Below are 23121 nucleotides of genomic sequence, written 5' to 3' on the forward strand. Positions count from 1 at the left end.
AGCAGGTCTACCAGACAGTTATATGAAAATTAGCCTAGTCAAAAATCACCAGTACACATCTCTGATTGACCATCAGTGTAGTCGATGTTCTTCCCCTGTGTTTCATATTGCTAATACGTGAGCTAACCACGGTATGACCTATGGTATGTGTTGGGGACAAATTCTGATAATAAAAAAAAGATGTATGCCAAACTGTTTGTGGAAAAAGGTTAAAGATATATAATCTGAACATGCACATGTTTTGTGAATTAGGCCCACTGAATGCATTTTATTGAAGTCCCGCTATTGTTTTAGTATAATAATGGTTTGAAAGATGGTATCCTCTTTACTTGCAATTACAGTACACCTGAACACCTACAGTTGTATTGAATGAGTATTTCAGAATTCATAGTATAACATGAGACCTGGGTATGTTTTTTTTAACATTTATTTTGTACCATGCTTGTCTTCCAAGAAAGAAAAAAAACCCCATTACAGCAAAAAAAAAAAAAAAAAAACATGTGATGGCTCTATAAACAGAGGGTAATTACTGTGGCTTTGACGTGTCAGGGAATGATGCCCAGTGCCTAGCCATGCACTGTCATGCTGTGTTTAATGCCTGGCATGCGGCTTCTGGCAGCTTCTGGCTCAAGCAGGCAAAACGTGGGGTGCTACACTTAAAGACATTACCAGCGCTGTTTGGGAATGAAGCCATTCTCCATGACTGACATTTGTAGGGATGACCAAGCGGCAAAAAAGTCAAACGACGGTTAATAATGGCTTTATTTGTTTTGTTACTGCCATCAGTGTCATTCTCTTCTTTTGAAAATTGTTTTAGATTTCCCTTTAATGGAATGCCTGCGCATTTAGGTTCCTCTGTGTCGGCCCCGCTAGTGCAGCCAATTACCAGAGGATAATGGGCCAACAGAAGTACATGACAGCTCATGTAGGCAAGCCTCTTAGAGTCGTCCATCATGTGATGCTGGTGGTGCGGAAATGCGCAAAATAGTCAGTCCACAGGGGCGGATTTAAAAGCAGACCGCATTCTATCATCATCAGTTGCGGGTGGTTAACAAAGCAAAGAACATACAATGATTTAAATCATGCGTTGACATGATGTGGTATGGATTCCTTTTTTTATCTAAAAAAGAGAATGGAAGAGGGCATTACCCTCTGATATTCCACTGAGACCATTCACTTTTTTTTGTTAAGAATTGGAAATGCTGACTCTTTCAGTGGCTGTAATTATTATTATTTATATTATTTGAAGGGAATACAGATTCAGAGTCATTGCCATTGAGAACTTTAATAAACACAGTCCATGCTGCTCAAGGCCATCTATCTAGCTCTTTACTGTTTGTATTGTCTCTCATAAATATTCAAATAAAACTGTTAGCAGTTGTGGATAAATACAGTTGAAGAATAAATTGTTACACTGATGATGCAGTTAATTTAGTTCACCTTTAAGATGTTCAGTAAGTACAAATTGTTCACTAAAGACCCATCGCTACAAGCTAGATGACTACAACGCGTTCATTGCTTTCAAGAGTGGCATAATAATGACCAATGCTCACATCATTGTTTATTTATATATACATTAGTAGAGAATGAGACGATCCAATAAGGACAAGCCAGCTCTGTGCAGAACCCTCCCTGACAGAGATGAAGGTTGCTCAAGGGGTATACATATGAACTAGCTAGCTTACACTTGGTTAATTTAGAAGTGGGGTGACTAGCTATTGGCTAGAGTAAATATAATCATTTTGAACCAGCCATTGTTGTCTATTCTTTTCTGAGCAGTCATGTACCTGCATTGAAAGAAATAATAGTAAGTGGATTCTGCAGTCCAAATACACTTCCTTTTAGACACAGTTGCTTAGCAAAACCTGGCAAAAAGAGTAGAGCAATTTCCTTTTGTTTGAGTGCAACATTTCCATTGCAACATTTTATATCTAGCTTGCATTGAAAGCTATGATACTTGGGCTGTTTCAGAATTGCTTTGTCACCACCAAAACCAATCCTGGTTACATGTTGAGTATAAAGTATTCAACATGCAATCAAATATTTTTAACATTTATTAAAAAGGGAGAAAATAAATCTTGTAATGACATAAATATTGTGCTGTAAAACCAGAATATAGGATTGGAGAACAGCCTGCCCAGAGCAATTTGTTATTAGTGACACAGTGTTGATATAGGTGCTTGATTTAGAGATAAGTTAATGATTATCTGAGGTTTAGCATATTTTTAACTTTGCAGCTTATGTCTACTTTTGTCAGCATTTTTTTTTTAACTCGACCTTGATCCTCAAATGCTGTTTCACTTGAAAGAATTCAAGAATTGACTCCTTTAACTACCAGCAAAATTGTTGTCCTGCTGCCATACTTTCCTTTGTCACTTCATTAACATTGTGACACTTATGTGGGTGGCCAATTTATTTTGCTAGAGTCCATTTAAATTGAGTCATAAATGATGTGAGCATTATTATTATGGCAAAACACTTTACTCAGATTGATATGATTGCTTTGTTTCTTGCAGAGTTCTAAATGCAATTATTTCTGTATGTTTTCTATATGTCTGTATCACTACATAAAATTAGAAAGGGAGATACTTGTTGAATGTCATCTGATGACTGTCTTTCAGTTAGAGGTTTGTAGTTTTCCTGTTTTGTTCCAAAATTTTCCATGACAATATCAATAAGTTTGACAGATGTTCTTTTTCCCATTTCCCCACCCTATAGTCTGATATGATATGGACCACATTACTTGCTCATGCTGCAGTTTTTCCAATATTTAAGAGAAATATAAAGACAGTAATGCATACTTTTTAATGCTGTGAGTCTAAGCCCTCCACTACCCACCCACCCCAATGCACACACACACAAACACACACACACACATTCAGAACTGGATAAAAATGGAAATACCTTCATCTTCTTACACTGAAACTCACAGGCTCTCTTCAAAGCGCCGTCAGCAAAGTCTTGCGTCTGTCTGAACATCCATCTTGCCAATCAGGCATTCGCAAAATTCCAGCCAATATGTGGCTCCCCTTTTCAATTGATATAATAGCATGTTTACTCTTGGCTTGTGCTAATGCTCCAGTTTCTCTATTATGTCTACTTATGCCTGGCAGTATGTTTATTGTAGCATGGTTTTTAATGACTATTTATTGTTTGTGTTATTTATGCGTTGTCTTTATGAAATGCTGCTGTTCATCTTGCCAGATTTATGCACTAGTTAAATCTGAATAATGGGGTCAGCCAAATGAGTACATTTCATGTCCCTTGTCACCCCCCCCCATCTCCCTGTTCCCTCATTTAAATGTTTTTGCTCAGTGTTTCTTAGTCTCCATCACTCCTTTTACTTATATTCCTCTTTTTCTCTCTTTTCCTATCTGTTATTGCACTTTTCTTTTTTTCCCTCTTTATTTCCTTCCCTAATGCTCAGTTCACATCACCTAGCCCTCTGCTCCTTATCAAAAATGAATTCCCTGTCTGTCTGCAGAGCAGAATTTAATGTCTCCCCTTTATATTTAATTAAAAATTGCCTCTCGGTCTGAGTGCAGTGAGACCCTCAATATGGTTTAATTGCATTTGGCAGCAGGGAGCAACCCTCCGATTCCCCTATAATTTACGAACAATTTCTGGCTGATGCAACATGGATCCATATATTACTACTAAATTAAGTTGGGCACAGATTTACTAAGATGAAAGTTGGTCACACATACAGGGCATAGCACTACGTGCATGCCAACTCAAATACATCCACCCAGGTTTAACTGTTGCCTGCTCTGGGAGAGCCAAAGAAGTGGGCTCAATATTTCCCCAGTCCTTTAGGAATGGCTGACACACATTTATTGCGTTATTTTGTACAAGCTGGATTGCCAGAGATGTGGATCTCATCCGCTTGCTTGACGACACCTCAGTAACAAGGACTGTTTCCCGTTGCCAAGGAAACGGGGCAGAAATAAGATGTGGCAGGGCTTTGATGTTTGATGTAAACCAACCAAAGTGGAAGAAGCTTAATATCAGCAAGCCCCTGGAGAGGAGACAGAATGTAGTCTATCATATTCTGAACATATAGGAATGCAGCATTCATAATGAAGGTCCACATTCATTGCGAGGTAGTAGCTACTTGATGCAATTTTCATAGCAGCCTTGCTACAATGGCCTCTTTAGAAATTGCTAACAATTGGATTATTTTGGACTCGGTCCCCCTCCTTTCATGAAGAAACAGATAAGGCGTGGTCTCTGGTATCTTTTGTTGGATGAAGTATGAAAAAACGCATGTTGTATGTGATTATTTTCCTATTTATTTTAACAATCACTGTATGAAGAGGAGGGAGTCTGCCTATCGAATGACCATACTCGCTGTCTGTATTCCTCCCTTAATCGTACCCATAAATAAGATGCAATAATCCTCCAGCCCTCCAGAGATCAGAGACAGGCATTCACTCACTTATGCCACTGGAATTTCCATTATACTAACTGTGGCTTTAGCATTCCTGTCCATTGCATTTATTTATCTTCTGACTGAGACTCAACAAAATTCCAAAGCTCTAATGGTAAAATGTAGCGATTTGAAAGTAAATGTCATAGCCCTGAAGCAAGAGGAATCGGATCTGAGCATTCTGAATATACAACTCTTTTCCGTGATCCAGTCTACATTGAGGGATTTGTGACCTGCTGTTTTCGACTATTCTGTGAAACATTTTTCTGTATAATCAGTTGTTTTATACTCTGGTTCTCATTTTCATGTGTAAAGTATATATACATCTGGATGCAGTATCTATATCTGTATCTACTGGGGCTTAAAACAAATCTGACCTTTTGCATAGCACTTGAAAATAAACCCGGCCGGTATAGTGGATGCACCAAGAACATATCAATTCACTGAACCTTAAAAGGCAAATCATAAATGTACTTGTTTTGAATTCTTTGTAAAGGATAATAATATACTATAATATCTTTATTTTGTATATGCCACAACATTCATACATTCCTCACTGGACATCCCCAAAGTTATATAAAGATCACCAATCACTGCTCTGCCTCCATGTCTGCTCTGTACCCAAGTTCCATAGGGGATACTGCTAATTATTAGGCCCTTGTGTACCCAGGTACCCTCAGTACTTAGCAGCCTGGTTATAAAATGTTCAATTGAAATCTTTGTATGCCTCGGCTTTAATATAGAAACAACCAAGGCTCCCTAGAAAATATCTTTACTATGGCTGCTCAAATTGTCACAAGTTATATAGAGGATTTAAGGCTTTCCATTCTTCCCCTGTGTTAAACTCACTGCTTAAAATAGAACTTCACTGTACCACTAAACATCCATCTCTTCCTTTAGATATGACTCCCTTATTCAAGAGAAAGTTAAACTGTATCCACTCTTTCAGGCTTTGCACGATCCATTGCACTGTATCAGTATCACGCTGACACAGCCAGTTTCACAGTATGGGAAACATTGACATAATACCAAATGTGAACCAACTGTTAGGAAGTCTTTTTTCTGCTCCTCCACATTAGGCCTTCTGCGTATGTATTCTAACAGCAAAATACAAAATGCACTCAAGCCTACCTCTTACACAGAGCTCTCTGTTCCTCCATACATTTTACCAATCAGGTGAAAATTGTTAGCCATGGCAACTCCTATTCGTAATTACAATATCATATTTCATGTTTAACTTCAAAAAAGTCTTTGTCCTCTGATCGGGTGCCCTGGTGGCAGCTGACCCCACATGTGGACCGGAACCGTTTCTTCTGATGAACATGATTTCTTGTGAGCCTCTTACAGCAATGCCTGTACTGGTTCAGGATTAAAATTTGCCACATATTTATGTAAAAGGCAAAATTATTGCTCCAAAAACCTTGGCTACTGGTGTTGAGTAAGTCGTGCCTGGAAATGGAAACGACCAGCAATTAACTTAAAATAAATTTAGCTCCTTATAAATGCTTAGCCGCATATTTACATCCCAGCAATGACAAAGTGATGAATGAGAGCAGATTTCTAGTTCCACCAATTCCCCAGGGTGCGACGAATCAGAATCAGCATAGTCTCACATTAAATATACCCACAATATGACAGTTATGCTACCTGTCAGTATCCTCCTGCACCCTACTCTAAAGAGAAATTACTTTATCCTCCTTTTAAACTCTAGAGTAGTCTCTCACCCAAATGTCCCCTTTTTAACAAGGTCCTAGGCCCTCGTGTCAATGAGCTTCCTTTGCCCTTGTGATGGAAAAGGAACATGCTCATTGAGTCGGCAGGTGCACTATTGCACTTTCAAAAGCAGTTTCCCTCTTTTTGGTATTTCTTGTAATTAACCACACAGAGACAAGCTGAAAGAAGCTGGATAAAAGAGACATAAAGAAAGATGACAGCTGGGTAACTGATGATTGGAGCGAATGGTACTTGGGGGAGATATGAAAGGGAGCTATATGATTGGTCATCAATGATACCCTTTAGAAAACTATGACTGGTTGTTGGTTTTATACTCACTAGGAGATTCTGTGATTTGTGACTGATATTTTCTTTAGCAGACTGATAGGTGACTGGTTTCAGACTGACTCTGTATAGGATACTCCTTGATTCCCAACGACTAGTTACAGTTATTGGTTGCATTTTCACTAATTAGATCAATTCTACATCTCCAGGAGGAATTTCCGGTATTAATTTAACTTATTCTGTGCCAGATTTGCCATCTGATGGTAGCAGGGTGTCTAGCTCACCCCACAGAACAGTTTGTCTTTTAAATGAGTGCAATCACTGAAAACTGTCACCAGGTGCACCAGTGAGATAAACTGAGTCATAAATCGGGTCCTATTTCTGCATAGGACATTGTGATTGGTTGGGTACTCCGTCTCAGACTCTAAGATTGGTGATCGGTTTGACACTCTTAAGAAATCAATCATACGTACTTTGTCACTTTAAGAGCAAGCCAAAAACAAGCCTAGCAATCATGTCTCATCATAGTCAGATATGGCTGAATGATGGCAGTGGTCAATGAAAATTAGTTCCTATCAATGACTGATACCATGATTTGTATCTCATTGGTCAGGGAATAGTAAACACACCTGTCTTTTCATAATAAAAATAAAAAAATATCTGTTTTGGTTTCACAGTTTGAGCAGGCTACATCCAGCTCAGTGCGCTGTGTATATGGGGGGGGGGGGGGGGTATGATTTCATATGGAGATACAGAGTATGAAGAGGTATCAGTCTGGCATTTACCATTCTGAAAAATAGAAATAACTGTGAAATTTGCCTTTTCACATTTTAAAATCACAATTTCACATATGAATTTTAAATTTTCACATGTTAATAAAAATTTGTGAAAAAAAAAATATGAACTGGACATTTTCACGTGATTGGCTTTTTTCATATTATGTGAAATGAAAATAGATCACATTGAGTCATTTACGTTGTCACATTTTCACACGTCACTTCCTAAAATGTCAATTACTATTTTGATATGTGAAAACAAAACATATGACTTAAAATAGCATTGGTTGCCTTTTTCTGCTTTCATTTTATAAGTAGGATTATTTTGTAGTTCACATACAGTACATATTCTTCACATGTTGGTTGTTCACATGTGGTTTTTGAACACGCAATTTTTTTGTAATGGCATTCCTTTATACAAAATCTTTGAAGACCCTTCACGTCTTTTGAGTGCACTTATGGACTGTCCTCCTCAAACTTACAATCAGGTTCATGTCTGGACCCTGAGATGGGCATGACAAAACAATTATTAGTTATAGCCATTTTCAAAATATCTTTTTAAATACACACATATAATCCGCATTTTAGTGATAATGGACCAAGGTCTTATATCATATGGTCTGTCTTGCTTCAATTCCATGCAAAAATGAAGCTTGTAACATTTATTAGGTGAAAGTAATATGCCATCTGTTTATTATTATGCAGTTCTAGGCCTGATAAAATGTGGGATTCGCAAAACAGATGTCCATGGAACAATCACTAGATATCCTGCCTCGCCAAATCTATCAGAAATGGTCATGCCATGTGTGAACAGTCTCAACATGGAATGTTTCCATATAGGAAACCTGTGTGTGAATGGGGGAGAACCACTACCTGACCCTGCTAATTGAACCTGGCAATGTTGCGGGTTGCACCTATGAAAGGGGCTCCTGAAATACTGAACTCCTGCATCACAATTATACACATCAGGGAAAGGACTGCCACCAAATATGATGGATACTCCTGGATTTTGGTGCCCATGCATTAGTTCGATGTGCTTTGTGCAGCCAAACCACAAACTCGCCAATCCCTTTTTTTTTTTACCCTCTCACGACGCAGACGCGATGCAGTGATTTGTCCTATTTGCATGGAAATCGGCTGTCGCCCCCGGTCCCTGTTCTCGTCAAGCACGGCGTGACTCATTATTAATGAAAACAGAGAGACTTAACAAATGAACTGGAAAGTGGTGGCTGTAGTACTTTGCCCCCCCCCCCTCCACTACGCCCCTCACGTCTGCCTGCAATGCATATTTAAAAGCCGTCATCCTCATGAAATATTCATCGACTCCTTTGTGGCTCCACTGACATCTATTGGAGTCATCCCTCCTCTGTATTCATGAGAAACAAAAAGGAGAAACAGCGGATAAGATACAAAACTGAAATATGAGTCTGTTAAGATGTGACACAAAAATGAATGATTACCGATATGAAGTCATATTCCTTACTCTTAAAAACTTGAAATGTGTGAACTGCATTTATTTAAAAGGCAAAGCATTTAATTTGATAAACAAAGACATGCTACAGGTTAGAAATTATCGGTTTACAAGACCAGCATGAATAGCTCTACATATTGTACACCAATAAATAATACAGAGAGAGGGGGGATAGAGAGGGAGAGGTGACATACAAATTACTGAGAATCATGACTACTGCCCAAACAGAATATATATTTTCTGTGTTGTGTATTTATGTCCTGGAAATAAAGCACTTAGCCACCAAGCATTCTGGCTATTCACCTCTCAGATGGAGAATAATTATATTGACACCTTGCCATGAAAACTCTGCGCTATTGATTAAAGCCATGTTGTAATCACTTTCTATTTGCCAACACTGTGTTTAGTGAATAATGCATTCAGGGGGTTTAGCAACAGCTAATTCCTCAGATTAGACCCTGTGGGCACCACTGCACATAACAAAATATACTCAGATGTTTGGGAGGTACTTGAAAGTGCTGCACAAAATGACTGTACAAAATCACCTACTCAGTCCCAGTTCAGAAATTTACCATTCTGCCTAAGAATGATTTACATTAATTATGGGCCCGTCCTTGCTTATGTCTGAGTCTTGGAGCGGTGCCATCCATTCCTGTTAATATTTTTGTAAACATACAGCAATATGAGGTTTCATATGAAGCTTAGAGTTGGATTCACAAAATTAATTCACAAAATAAATAAAAAATAAAAAAAAAGCTGTAACAAGGTCCCACCAGACATTAAATATTGGTTTGTTTATCTCACACCTACGACAGAGGTGACCTTGGAATTGGGTATATTTAGCAAGGGGATTTTTAGCAAGTCTGTTTATCACAGACCAAATGATAACACATTCTGACATTCACTGCGATTGGCTGGATTTGATTTGTAAGTTGCGACCAGGACCATTAACCACCACAGGAGCAGGTAATGGTGATCAGCAAAGGGAATAGTGGACCCTAAACAAGAATGTTGCTGTGGCCCCAAAGTGCTCCTACAAACATCAACACCCACCGCTTAAACTATAGAATTGCATGGCCCAGGGACAGTTGCGGCACTAAACGTCTGCATAGAGTGCTCGTGCCAGCGGTCGACTCTGCCGATCAGTAATGAGGTACGGCATAGTCACTTTCCTCCTCTGGAGACCCCACGGTTCCCTGAAGGTTACCCTTTTGCCACTGTCGGCCATGCTGATGAATGGGAATTCAAGCCCCCCAACACTGCATGATGTGAGCCGTAATGGCAGTACTGCTTCAGTTCAGCAAAAAAGAAAAGTCCATCTCACGTATGTCCCCGCCTCAGGGCATTCTACTGTTTATTTACAGCCTGGGCCAGGGGAACGGTAAGGTGATAGATGCTTGCTTTTCCTACAGGAGAGGCACTGAGCTGCAACACTCAATAACAACCCCCCACCTAACCCCCCCCCATCCCTCAGGTCCTCTATGCTTCCCTGTCAGTTGGTGTTTCTAATACATCTGTGTTGCTGAATGGAGGGTGTGTAAACCTGTATGCCCTGTAAATTACATCCTTGCCCAGTAGAAAAAAGGGGTAATAGATATGGAGGGGTGTGAGACAAGGCACAGGTGTGTCACACAGGAGCCTGGGGGTCCTGAATAAAACAATGTAACAGCTCTCTATAAAGTACCCCTCCACATGTATTTTAAAACCTTAAAAAAATATTCTGTATTGAATTATATTTTGTTTAATATGTTTTTTTCACCAAAAATTCAATAAACTACTCTATAATAATAAACAATAAAATAAAATGGCTTAGTAGCATCTTTACACCATTACCCTCACTGAGAATGCCAGAATCTACGAATATGCAAATTGGCAATGCCCCCAATGCCACCTCCTTGTCGTCCACATAAGCTGGCTAAATTATATGCTTCATTCCATGGTGGCAACAAAAGGCAACATTGGGGAAATGGTGGGTTTCAATATCTGAGCCATGAAAAACTTAACAATAATGACTTTGTTGAGCTATTGATATTAGACCAATGTCTATGCCTAATGATAGTAGACCTATTGATATGTCTAATGTCTTTATTGTAGCTGCCGCAATAATGCTCTTCTCTCATGATGTCGTCTGCACCTTGCTCAGATACAATTGTATTGCGGATAGTCCTATCCAATTTGTGTGTACCTATGATCAATGTACAGTACTGTGCAAAAGTCTTAGGCACCCTAGATTTTTAAATATAATATATAGTATATATTTGGTCTTTGATGTTTATTTTCTGCATTAGTGTGTCAGTAGAAAAGAGCAAATTTTAGATTTCCAAACATGAATTTTCCAAAAAATTTAATTTTACAGATATATTTTTGTATTTTGTTAAATAAAGTAATATTTTAAGTAATAGACTTCTCTTCAGATAGAAACTTGATCAAGGGTCTCTGGGATTACCTGGAGAGCCAGAAGCAAGCGAAACAGCCAAAATCTGCAGAAGAACTGTGGCAAGTTCTCCAAAATGCATGGAACAACCTACCAGCCGATTTTCTTATAAAACTGCCGGACAATGTACCTAAGAAAATTGATGTAGTTTTAAAGGTGAAGGGTGGTCACACCAAACATTGATTTTATTTAGTTTTTAACTATTTACTGTTCTTTATATTATTTTTTCGATATTTATAACCTTTCATTTCATTATTTTTGAAAGCATCTTGACTGTACATACATTTTTTATCATTAAGGTGCACTGCACTGTTCATGACTAAACTACATTTTAGAAACAGCTAATAACAACTGACTTTGTAATGACACAGACCATTTAGAAAAACAGCTAATGAAATTGGCTTTTCAGCATGGCAATACAAAATAGATAAATATTTACATATTGACTCCCACTTGCTGCTGTAAGGTAGGCGTGGCATCCAGTTTAAAAACCAATTGCTTTACGAAATCCATCCAGTGTTGCCATATTGGGTGTGTTTCCGCCCAATTGGGCTCTTTTTGATTACGTTAGGCGAGGAAAAATAGCGTTGGGCTGATAGATGAAATTAAAAAAAATTAGGTGGGTTTTTGAAAATATTGTGAAAACAATATTACCAAAGAAGTAGCACAGAGACTCACAGACCACCGTTTCTCTGATGCAGTTTACTGCTGGTTGATTGAATAAGCGGAATGCATATCACGCAATTCCTCGAGCCCACACCTGACAGACCCCCATCCATCCGTCAACAGCTTCCAACAGCAGTCCCCCCCTGATATAGCATGCTAAAGCCAGCCCTGTTACGATTTGGGGTGGGGGGGGCTTTAGATCTGACCTGGCAACACTGAATCCATCCACTTTTGCATTAGGTCCTACAAGCAGTCGTCTGTAAAATGTGCGCTACTAACATGGATTCCCTCTATTCTGTCAGGTAAATCCACATGATTTTTATTTTTTAATTCCACCCATTTTTGTTTTAGAACAAGGTCCCTGGGTAACGATTGGAATTAACTGCCTGCCTTGGGCTTGTATCCTAAAACTGTGCAGTCTGCCATGTTCAACAGATGAACAATCACAACATTGTCACTAGTGAGGTTTCAGTTTACTACATTGCCTTCCTGTAATTTGTATATCTTTGCATAGTGGACCATGATAGGTTAAACATATTTGTGAAGTCACAAATTTTGCTCGTCCGTGTTCATTTCAATTTCAGATTCCAGGGATGTGTGGAGTAACTCTCCATCTACAGTGGAAGAATGTGAAAAAGGTGGTCTGGTCACAAAAATCAATCTGTGTAGTGAAAGTCATGCTTCCAAGAGAAGTTGGCCATAAAAACACCCTTGGACTTACAGCAATTCCGGTGCTGTGAATGATGCAAAGCGTTTGTGCAAATAAAGTTATTACTAAATTATAAAACCACCACATCGTTTGACCCCATACAGCTCTGCTACTCACACTTTTAATAGAGGACTGACACCATAAATTGGCTACCCATACAAATGGCAAAATGTTAATTAAGTGCAAGATAAAACCAAAACACAAGCAACATACGAACAATGGCCATTAATATTCAGCCGAGACATGTTCGGCTATTTAAAGTGTCTCCACTCTGTTCGCCATTGAATTAATCTATCCAATTATCCTGTGCAGTCATGCGGACTAATTGCAACATACAGGAAGGAGTTTCAGCATGTCAATCCATGCGTGTTTCTTCAGGCGTGAAGAACGACTTTTATTGGATTGTTCATATTCTAGTCAGTCGGGGCAGTGGCCGTGTTGGGGTCAGTCGGGGCAGTGGCCGTGTTGGGGAAGCGCATGCCCTGATCACTCTTGCAGATGGTGCATGGGGGCGCTTGGTTAAGTGGAACCACCAACTGTGAACCACAGAAAGCCCTGCTTTTTCAACAAAGGAGTAAAATCTGAAAAGCAGCATGTCTATGAAAAGTTTGCTGCAGTCATCTGCACCTGGGTCAACAGTCACGTATGTTTAAAAGTTTTGTGCCACTGTAATTTCTGTTCAGTTTTATGAACACTTTTTGAGCTAACCTTTACAAAATATTCAACTGTCGATAGAAGATAGAAGAAAAAAAGATAATAATAAAGACTCCTCATCTACATCTCACTAAAGATTTTGATGAAGAGTACAGCACATAGCCCATTTGAAATCTAGCAATGTAAGCCCTTGATTTTCAGTAACACATTTTTACTTAGTTTTTTTTTTTTTCATTTTCATTTCCTCACATCTTTAATTCATAGTTAGTGGCACACATTTCCAAAATAGAAAGATAGGGCAGCAAAGGATTGTGGGCTGGGGGATAGGGGAGATGAAGGCAATTAGCAGCCATAAACCCACCCCCGCACTGCTCTTTGCAGGCTCCTTGTCCTTTGGTCCTGTGTTTGGGACTCTGGGATTGTCTGGTGCTCTCTCTAACTTCCCGGCTCAGTGTGGGGATGACGTTTTCCTGGGTCCCTCTGCTTGGTGCCTGTCTAATGGGGGAAAAGAATAAAAAACATTTTAAAAAAACTGATCGATATCACCTCACCTGAATAATGGCCCCTCCAATACACATAATGATCTGTCTGGATCATACAGATTGATCAGCATCAGAAAGATAAATGAATAAATAAATGAACAAACTAAGGACATTATGTCTCCCTCAAACAAACTTTTTTGACCATAATGGACTTACACAAACACTGCTTCTGTACCAACCTGGACACCATGTTGAACATCACTGCTCCTGATTTAAAGCTTTGTTACTTAATATATCTCATTTGTTTTATTAATATAACTATCTGACTAATTATTATTATTATTATCACTAGTTCTCATCATTCAAGAGTGGAAGAATTTCTGCATGAGAAGACATTATTTCTTAAAATTCAAAAAAGTATTTCTAGATTACTGTTGTCCACTAACATATATTTAAGGTTAAATATTTGTAAAAGGTTTACCTACTTAAAACTCATTTAAAAAGTTTGATTATAATTAGGCTTGCTTTCAAATGTTCTAGTATTTAATTTTGGATTTACTTTAGTGTTGGTTATATTTAACCACTGCAGTGTCCAGATGGCATTTAGATGCATGCTCTTTGTTGATCATGAATCATTGCCCTTTTTAGATACAGGGAGTCATGCCAAGGCAGCGAACAATCCACCCGCTGATTTAATTGCTGCAGACATGCAATGAGGGAAAAGGCACGCAGTGTTCCATTGTTTGTGCTGCTCATTCGGAAAAGGCACCACACAGTGGTGCGCGGATGAGCCTCCCAACCTCGGATCAAATCCAGACCAGTAGCTCCAAAGGGTGATGAATGATTTGTGATTGTGACTGTGGGTTTAGTTATTTAGGGGTCCATGTTTCCTTACTCTCTAGCAACCCCCGCTGGTCATCGGGCACCCCCCCATGCCAAAGCTGCATATGCCAGGTCTTCCTCCGACTCCAACTATGCAAGTTTAACTGTTTCAGAGGAGAGTCATGGATGTCTATACTTTGACGATCATGTATGAACATGGCTGTGGTGGCAAATAACTAACTGGACATTCTAAATCCACATTGGGAATTGGATGTTCGGCCCCATGTTGGGAACCAATATTTTTTAAAATGCAAAATGCCCTCTATTCACTTTGTTTTTTCACATTTCTCAGCATTTTCAGACAACCACAAAACCAAAATCTGTTATTAAAAAAAATACACACATTGCACATTGCTTAAATTTGTTACTGAGGTTTAATGACACATTCACGGTGATTAATTTTGTAGTAAATGTACTTGTTAACCTTTGATTGTGCATAAACATTTTTATAACCATTTTATAAGTTAGTAGTGAACAGCCCGCATGCTGATAAGAGTCTTGAAAGCAATCCCAATTCTGTACCTAAATTCTACGCATTGTGCAGTAATTTCACAAAAAAATAAAATAATAAAATAAAATCTGCATATGTAGAAATGAATGTTGAATAATATCGATGTATAAAACATGATCTCCCTCTGTTTGTAACGATATGGGTCTTGAACTTTCATTAAACGAAACCCTTACATTTCATACCATTTGTATGTAAGGGGTGGATGGAGGCAGAGCGAGGAAATGCCATAAATGTGGAATCTACCATAGAATGATCTTCCAGACAAGAAAAAACTGAGTTTAATGAGCAGAGATCACAGACATCAGGACTTATATTCCCTTTGGATAGTCTCTTTCTTGTCTTTAACTTGAAATCTGACAAAAAAGCTTTGATGGGGTCCTTAAACGGACACTGACTTCTGTACACCCACACGCACACACACACACACAAGACAAAGAGCAAAGAATACAAAGAGCACTAAAAAACAAGAGTACTTTTGAGGTCTTTGAATAAGCCTTTGGCTGGTAGGAATTTTATTTTCCAGTTATAACAGTCATATATTATTTTAAAGAGCCTGTTTACAGTGCCTGCGTAAAAAGAGTTAATATGAACCTAATATGGTATTTTTATACAGTTTAACCAACACTAGGGTGATAATAAGTGGGTGGCTGTTTCGATCTTAGATGTTGGTATACGAACTGACAATTATCACAAAGCGTGTTTCCTTAAATATAGGGAAACCCCTATTCTTTGTGAAAATGGTGGGCACTTAAATAGTTCAGCACAGGTTCTTTACACACAATCGCAGATTTTAATCCCAAATGTACAAGCAGTGAAACGTACTGTTTCAGTCACAAAGAAAATAAGTACATTATTAAAACCATTTCCATTTTCACATTCTAAACTGGGAACATTCTTAGAAATTTTCTTCAGTCTGCTTGCCAATGAGTTGGAAGAAAAATACAAAAGTAACAATGTACAAAGGTGTTTTGGTATCCTTCAATAAAGAGCAAGAAAACATTGACTTTTCCTTTGATGATGACTGAAACTGATGGATGCTGAAACAGCCTGTTGGTTACATGTTGAGAAACATTTCAGAGGTGAAAGCCCTTTCATTTTATATGAGATGTTCGCTCAAGTTTTCATAACAGTGTTGCTGCTTCATAGTGTTTCTAGCAAGATCTGAAATATTCTTTAATAGAACATTGTGTCTCTTAACTACACCCTATTGCTTTTTTGCACTTACTGACTCACTTTCACTCAGACGCTTTGAACATAGCCACTCACCCACTCATTCACACACTTGGCTATGGGATGTGTGTAATGCTGTAATGATGATGTAATGCTTTTCTGGTATTGCGTGACAGATACTACTGAGGAAAATAAAGCACTGTGCTCAGATGGCCAAATAGCATTCTGTGCTTATTTCTGGGGATGTCACTGGATTTGGATTAGTCTTTCCAATTGCAGGCCTAATTGATGCAGTACCTGTCCAATGCATTACAACAGGCCATGCAATATCTAAGAGCAAATTTAATCTGAAGAAGGCAGAGAAATAAATTTGGTTTCTTTTTTTTGGATTTTTGATGGAACAAGATATATATTTAACAAAATGTTCAGTCGACATTTTAACCAGGCAATTCAGGCATTATGTCGTATAAAGCAACAAACAACTTTAACCAGACACAATGTTGCAGTTTAGATACTGTGGTAGTTCCTATGCTAGTGAATTCATGCGCAATCAGACATCACTCTCAGTGGGGGTGTTAATTGAGCCTCAAAAAAAAGATTGGTATTGTAGCAACATGGTCTCTGGCATCCTCACACAGTGATTTCTGACCTTAAGTGTGCTCTTTTCCCAATGCATTATCGATGCTCTATGAAACTCAAGACAATACAACTGCATTGATATCTAGTCAAACATTAGTGGTTGGCAGCCCTACCAATAATAGCCATTTTACAAACAGCACAGTCTTGCACAACAGGCAGTATAGCGCACAGACTATTAATTCGTCGGCACTATACTCAGCTGAGAGTAGCACTGCTGCTAGGATAAACATGCACGTAATAGCAGTAAGTTGGCTACCCATAGCCTAGTAGCCAGGCCTCCACTAACAACAGATATTGGTAGCAAAAGCATCAAAAACAACCATCTAGTGTGCCATCTAGCTATTTTTTTGAGATTCAGACACCACACACATTTTGCATATTAAAATAACCTAAGACATAACAGTCAAAGGCACATCAATGCAGGTGTGAAGTTGGCCAAAAGTGCCAGCATGACAGACCAGCGATACCTTTAATAAGGCTAAAATTGTCTCTGGACAGACCATCATTCCATGACAGTGACACAATGGATTCACTACAGCTAGTATCCCCCTGAGGGACAAGAGACAGAACAGAAACAACATAGCAGATACTGATATCCAATTTGTGTGTACCTATGACCAATGAATTTTATGGGTTTGGTCCCGAGATATAAAGTAGTTGAGACTCAGCTTTTGATCTGGTCTCAAAATCAATTTCTTCGCAAAACCAATCAACTTTTACACAAGGTTCTGGAAGCACTCGTTGTTAAAATGTGCACTACAAACACACTCAGGTATACTCACAGAATTTTTATAAACAAATTCCACCCCTTTTTGCTTTAGAACAAGACCCTACGGTAATGAATGGAATGAATTTCCAACCTCAGGATTACATCCTAAAACTGTGCGGTCTGCCATGATCAACAGACAGCAATGTCACTATACTCAGGAGTGCCGTTTTGTTGCTCTGCGACAAAGTGTCCAAAAACAGAGGTGCAAACATAATCCACTATCACCACATAATTCATCAAGAGGCCCATGCTAACCATACACTTGAAACAGGACATTGTTGTCAAGACAGTTCATTTAATCAAATTTAGAGGTCTGAAACACAAATTTAAAACCTTTTTGGAACAATCAGCTGGTGAATTGTCTACTTCACTGCGGTCAGGTGGTTTTTTAATTTGAGGAAAGAGATTGAAAAATTAATGTGGACAAAAGGACAAGATGTACCTCAGCTAAGTAACATTGAATGGCTTTGTGATCTAGAGCTCCTTGTACAGTAGATCTGACTACTTTATGCAGTGATAACAACGTGAAGCCGCAGGGCCGTGGGAAGCTCATTTCCACTCTGTTTGGCAGCATCAAGCCTTTCCAGAGACAGGGACAACTGAAGGAAGGGAATGTATCCCATTTCCCAATCAGGAAAGTATGCATGGAGGAGTATGGAAATAGATGTGTTCTGCATAACCTATGCTCTGACAAAAACAACCAGATCATGGAAAACCTACAGGAGGAATTCTCAGGACCACTTCTCAGTATCAGTGCAATGAAAACTCTTTTGAGTTCTTCCCAGATCCTTCCAAATGTGTCCATGAAGATACAGCTGCCAAACTGCAGTTCAAGCTCATCAATCTACAAGAAAGATCTGAGGCAAAAGCAGTGTTTTAAGAACAGAGACTCGTTGAGTTGTACAAAGAACTTTCACCAACCGCTTTACGTGCACTTTGTGAGTATACCATTTCAATGGCTTTTCTGTCTGCAAGCACATATAAGTGTGAGAGATCATTCTCCACCATAGCTATCAACAAATCCAAGTTATGATCCAGAATGACCGATGCCCACTCACGTTCAGTCTTTCGCAGCAGCATATGAAGCGTAGTAAACAGACGGTTATCGGGGTCTGTTTATCGAGATCAGCATGCCATGTCACTACCAGTTAGTATTTAAAATAGATCACATGCAAGATATAGTCTATGCTGGCTTGTCCAAGGGAACTTTCGACTTGGCCATCTGCGGTCAAGCTCCCTTTGCGGTCTCAGTAAAGCCGGCCTTTGTCTTGGTTCTCTTTCGTCCAGAAGCTGGAAGTTACATTGCTGATCACATTCAGCAGCACGGAAGTACATCTGGATACATGTTTGTGTCTGCTGATTGACGAGCGACATGCAAGTAAATGGCGACCGAGTCATTTCTTTAGCACTTCATAGTGAAAAATGCTTCTAATGAGTTTAAACACTTCGGTCTGCATTTAACTAAGAGATTTCCAGTGCCTTGTGTCGTCTTTACAAGGCGGACCTCAGCTTTTTTAGCCAGCACTTCTTAATAGCATGTGCCCACATCTCTTCAGTTGAGCTGCAAAGAGCAGAAGGGACAGGAATGCACATTTTTCAGGCAGCTACAGGAAGTACCCAGTCCATGTGATCAGTTTTCGTGATCCTGTGATCGTGACGAGACGACATTGCACCAAAATGGCGCCCAGTCCTTACACTAGCAAACTACCAATAGTGAACAGAATGCTTCTAGAGCTGTTCCAAATGTTTAAACATATTGGTCTGCAACTTCCTTCTCAAGGGAATTTTCATGTTGCCTTTGTATGTACAAGATCATTGAAAAACAAGAGCTGTGACATCCACTCATTCACCTCCCTGCTTTTTCATAACACAGCACATTTCTATTAATCAGCATCGATATATTGACCAAGCATGTACACACATGCAGTCCTCTCTCTCACACACAACCAGTTACATGTAAATAACAGACTAAAATAAGTTCAGTTCTTCACCCCAAACTCAAGCATTCAAAACAAGAGCAAACATGAACGTACTGTACAAGTTCTTACACAATTTTTGGCAAAATGCATTGCTGCTAAATTATACTATCTGCCGTTGGATCTATCTAAAGAGAATTGGGACCAAATGGTTGCTATGAAACAGTACCTTTCTGTTCTGCTGAAGGCTACTGAATCCCATCATTCCTCTCAACAAGACCATAAAAACTGACGCTGCATGGGTTTTTATAACAAATCAGTTTTAACCTCCTGACTCAAAGTAACAAATCCAGCTTAGAGACTTAACAAGGAGACATGCACCTCCGTCACATTTCCAAGCTCAGGATGTCCCTTACCGAAATCATTGCACTGATCTCGGGCCCTCACCACTGCAGCACTGCTTTGGCAGTGCCGTTAAACTTTGCTTGTCACCAGCCATCTCTTCTTCCTCTGCTTTCGTCTGTACGGAAGATGGGGGTGATTTAATTTTGCTTGACATCGGCCTGTTCTTTGGCTGAGGGCCTAAGGCAAGAGTCCTTCTGCTCTTCCTCAGCTTTCATTTGTCTGAACATAACACAATCCTAGTCATGTGAAGATAAACCAAAATTACCTGAAGAATTAGTTTTTATTTTTAATTTTTTTTTTTTAACCTGTATCATAATCCTACTCAGGTGGATATAAACAAAAATGACCTGAATAATTTATTTTTCACCTCTATGCAGCAGTTCAAAGCATTTTTAGTCATCCATACATTTTGCCACTCATCCTCACCTACATCAATGCTGTCATTCACTCACCCTAATTAACTCTACGACTTCTTCCCAGTCAACCAGACTGCAATGATGAAGGTCTGCTTGGATTCAAACGGATCCAAAAAAAAAAAAAAAAATTGTTTAGGGAGGATCAATAATGCGCAAGTGCTATTAACCTAGGAATTCTGCCATTGTTTCTTCTAGTAATTATTTTATTATATTTTATTTTTTCAGTTCCACTTTCTCTATACCAAGCCAAGCAGCAGACAGATAAATTGTTTTGATAAAATGCTTCAAGGAGCAAAAATAAAGCATAAATAAATAAATAGATTGGAGGAAATGGAAAATGCATGCAATCAGTCCTTTATGTGATTTGTGGCCCTCCACAGAGCACTAATGTAATCCGAGGTTTGCACAGACCGCATTAAAGTGGTATACACATGCCCTAGGATTGTTCGGCTTGTGATGAGCAAGCACTTTAGCGGTTTTTAGATCCTTCAGAAACACTTTTTTTTCTGCAACTCCCTGTATAGTGTGGAGTCGTGTTGCTCCTTACTGAGTTTTATGGTCCCACATGAAATAAACGAACAGAAGAAATGGAGGATTGCAATATAGCCTGCCATATAATCAAGTTCATAGCTCCCAGGCTACTTGAGTATATTTCTCAGGAAATGAGTTATTTGGTCAAACCCCTTTCATTCCATGTGCACACATGGCACTTGATAATAATACTTTCATCCTGTGCATTTCCCACATCTATTCACCTTAATGTGTCTTTCCTCATTTTATCAAAATCACTGACATTACAGCAGTCAAGTGTAATGTCTGCACCATTATTAATGACCAGAAAACCTGTTGAGCATTAGTTGGCCACTGAGAACATTTGTTTTTTTGTCAGGATATTGGTGTTGGATCAACAAAGATCTGTAGTGGGGTAATCTGCTCTTCATCAGAAATATTTGAGCTCAGTGCCATAAAAGTTTAATTAATGTGACTGAGGTTTAAGCTTGCAAAGACAATCATCCACCTTTCAAATCACTCCCAGGAAAATCGTTTACCACTGCTTTACCCAGGCCAGCTGATGAGTATGGGCTCCCTCTCTACAGCTGGGTTTACCCCCAAGATTTATTCCCATCAGGGAGTTTTTTTATTGCCACTTTTGAGGAGTTTTTAATTTTTTTAATTTTTTAATTTTTATTTTATTATTATTATTTTTTTTTTTAACACATCTGCTTGCTATTTGGGGGTTCAGGCCTGGTGGTTTTTGTTCAGTTTATTTTTTTTAATTGCTCAGTTAAAATTGATTTGATTTGGTTTGATTTGAAAATACATTTTGCAGTGTTCCACATAGGATGCCAGGAAACAGTATATTCTGGAAGTCATTATATTGTAAAATATGTGTTGTAACTGTGTATCGTATGCAGTATTGTACAGTCAGGTCCATACATATTTGAACATTGACAAAGTTATTGTCATTATAGCTGTCTACCACAGCATATTTGAGTTGAAATAATGAATAATGAAATAATGAAATAATGCTCAAAATGCAGACCTTCAGCTTTAATTTGAAGGTATTTACATCCAAATTGGGTGAACGGTGTAGGAATTACAGCACTTTTTATATGTGGACCCTCCCTTTTTAAGGGACCAAAGTTAATTCCATGGCCATGTGTGTGTTATTCGCTCATTATTTCATTTACAAGTAAGCAGATAAAAGGTCTAGAACTGATTTCAAGTGTGGCATTTCCATTTGCAATTGGGACTCTGTTGCTGTTAACTCTCAATATGAAGTCCAAAGAGCTGTCACTGTCAGTGAAGCAAGCCATCATCAGGCTGAAAAAAAAACCCATCAGAGAGATAGCAAAAAACATTAGGTGTGGCCAAATCAACTATTTGGTACATTCTTAAAAAGAAAGAATGCACTGGTGAGCTCAGAAACACCAAAAGGCCCGGAAGACCACATGAAACAACTGTGGTTAAAATCACTTGTCAAACAAGATTTAAAAGAAGACAGACAGATCCATGAAATTAGAGCTCTAGTCCATGCCTTTTGTCTTGTCCCTCTCAGTTTAAATTATTTGGCTGGGACAGTGAGGATCTCTCCTTGTCAGTCAGGAGCATGGTGGGGTGTGCTGAAGCACTTTGTCGACCACCTCTTCCACCACCATTTTCAAGCTGGCTTGCACAGAAGTAAGTCAGTGACAGACACGTCAATGTGCAGCTCCTCAGATAGCAGTATTCTGGCACAGTGATAAGCACTGTCTCTCATGAAAAGGAGGTTCCAAGTTTGGTCCCGGCTGGTCCGGATTCCTCACTGTGTGGAGTTTGCATGTTCTCCCTGAGTGAGTTTCCTCCAGGTACTCCGGTTTCCTTCCACACCAAAGACATGTCTGTCAGGTTGGGTATACTCCTGCCACTGCCTTTGACTAAGGCAAGGGCCTCAGAACTGAACTTGATCCCTGGGTGTTGTACTGTGGTAATTAGAATGGGTCAAATGCAGAGAACAGATTACCCCACGTGTTCACTAAAGTTTAACTTGGATGCCTGATGGGCAATGACACTGTTTTATGACATGATTTAAAATGAGATGACGCTGTCATCTCCACTGGCAGTAACTGTCCCTTCCCTGGTTGAGGCTGGTGCTAATTGTGCTTCTCCTGGTGAATCTGCTTTGCCACAGTCGCCACTGGCATAGCCCAGATTTTATACCAGACTGTGGGCTCCATCTATGCTCTGGAACAATACCTTGACAGGATGAGCCCAGTTTGCTTACATCTAATGGCTATTTAACTGTACACTTTGT

At 39.1% G+C, this 23121-nt stretch overlaps 1 protein-coding gene across 1 annotated transcript in view; it reads right to left on the reverse strand.

Moving 5' to 3' along the window:
* Positions 1 to 13284: 13284 nt before the first annotated feature.
* LOC135259679 (gamma-aminobutyric acid receptor subunit gamma-1-like) overlaps positions 13285 to 23121 on the reverse strand; it is a 31669-nt gene continuing 21832 nt past the window's right edge. Inside the window, exon 10 of the mRNA XM_064344294.1 lies at positions 13285 to 13632. Coding sequence (XP_064200364.1) covers positions 13586 to 13632 — 47 coding nt within the window. The 3' untranslated portion in view covers positions 13285 to 13585. The remainder of the gene's footprint in view (positions 13633 to 23121) is intronic.

The sequence above is a fragment of the Anguilla rostrata genome, chromosome 7 (genome assembly GCF_018555375.3).
Source record: "Anguilla rostrata isolate EN2019 chromosome 7, ASM1855537v3, whole genome shotgun sequence".
Lineage (NCBI taxonomy): Eukaryota > Metazoa > Chordata > Actinopteri > Anguilliformes > Anguillidae > Anguilla > Anguilla rostrata.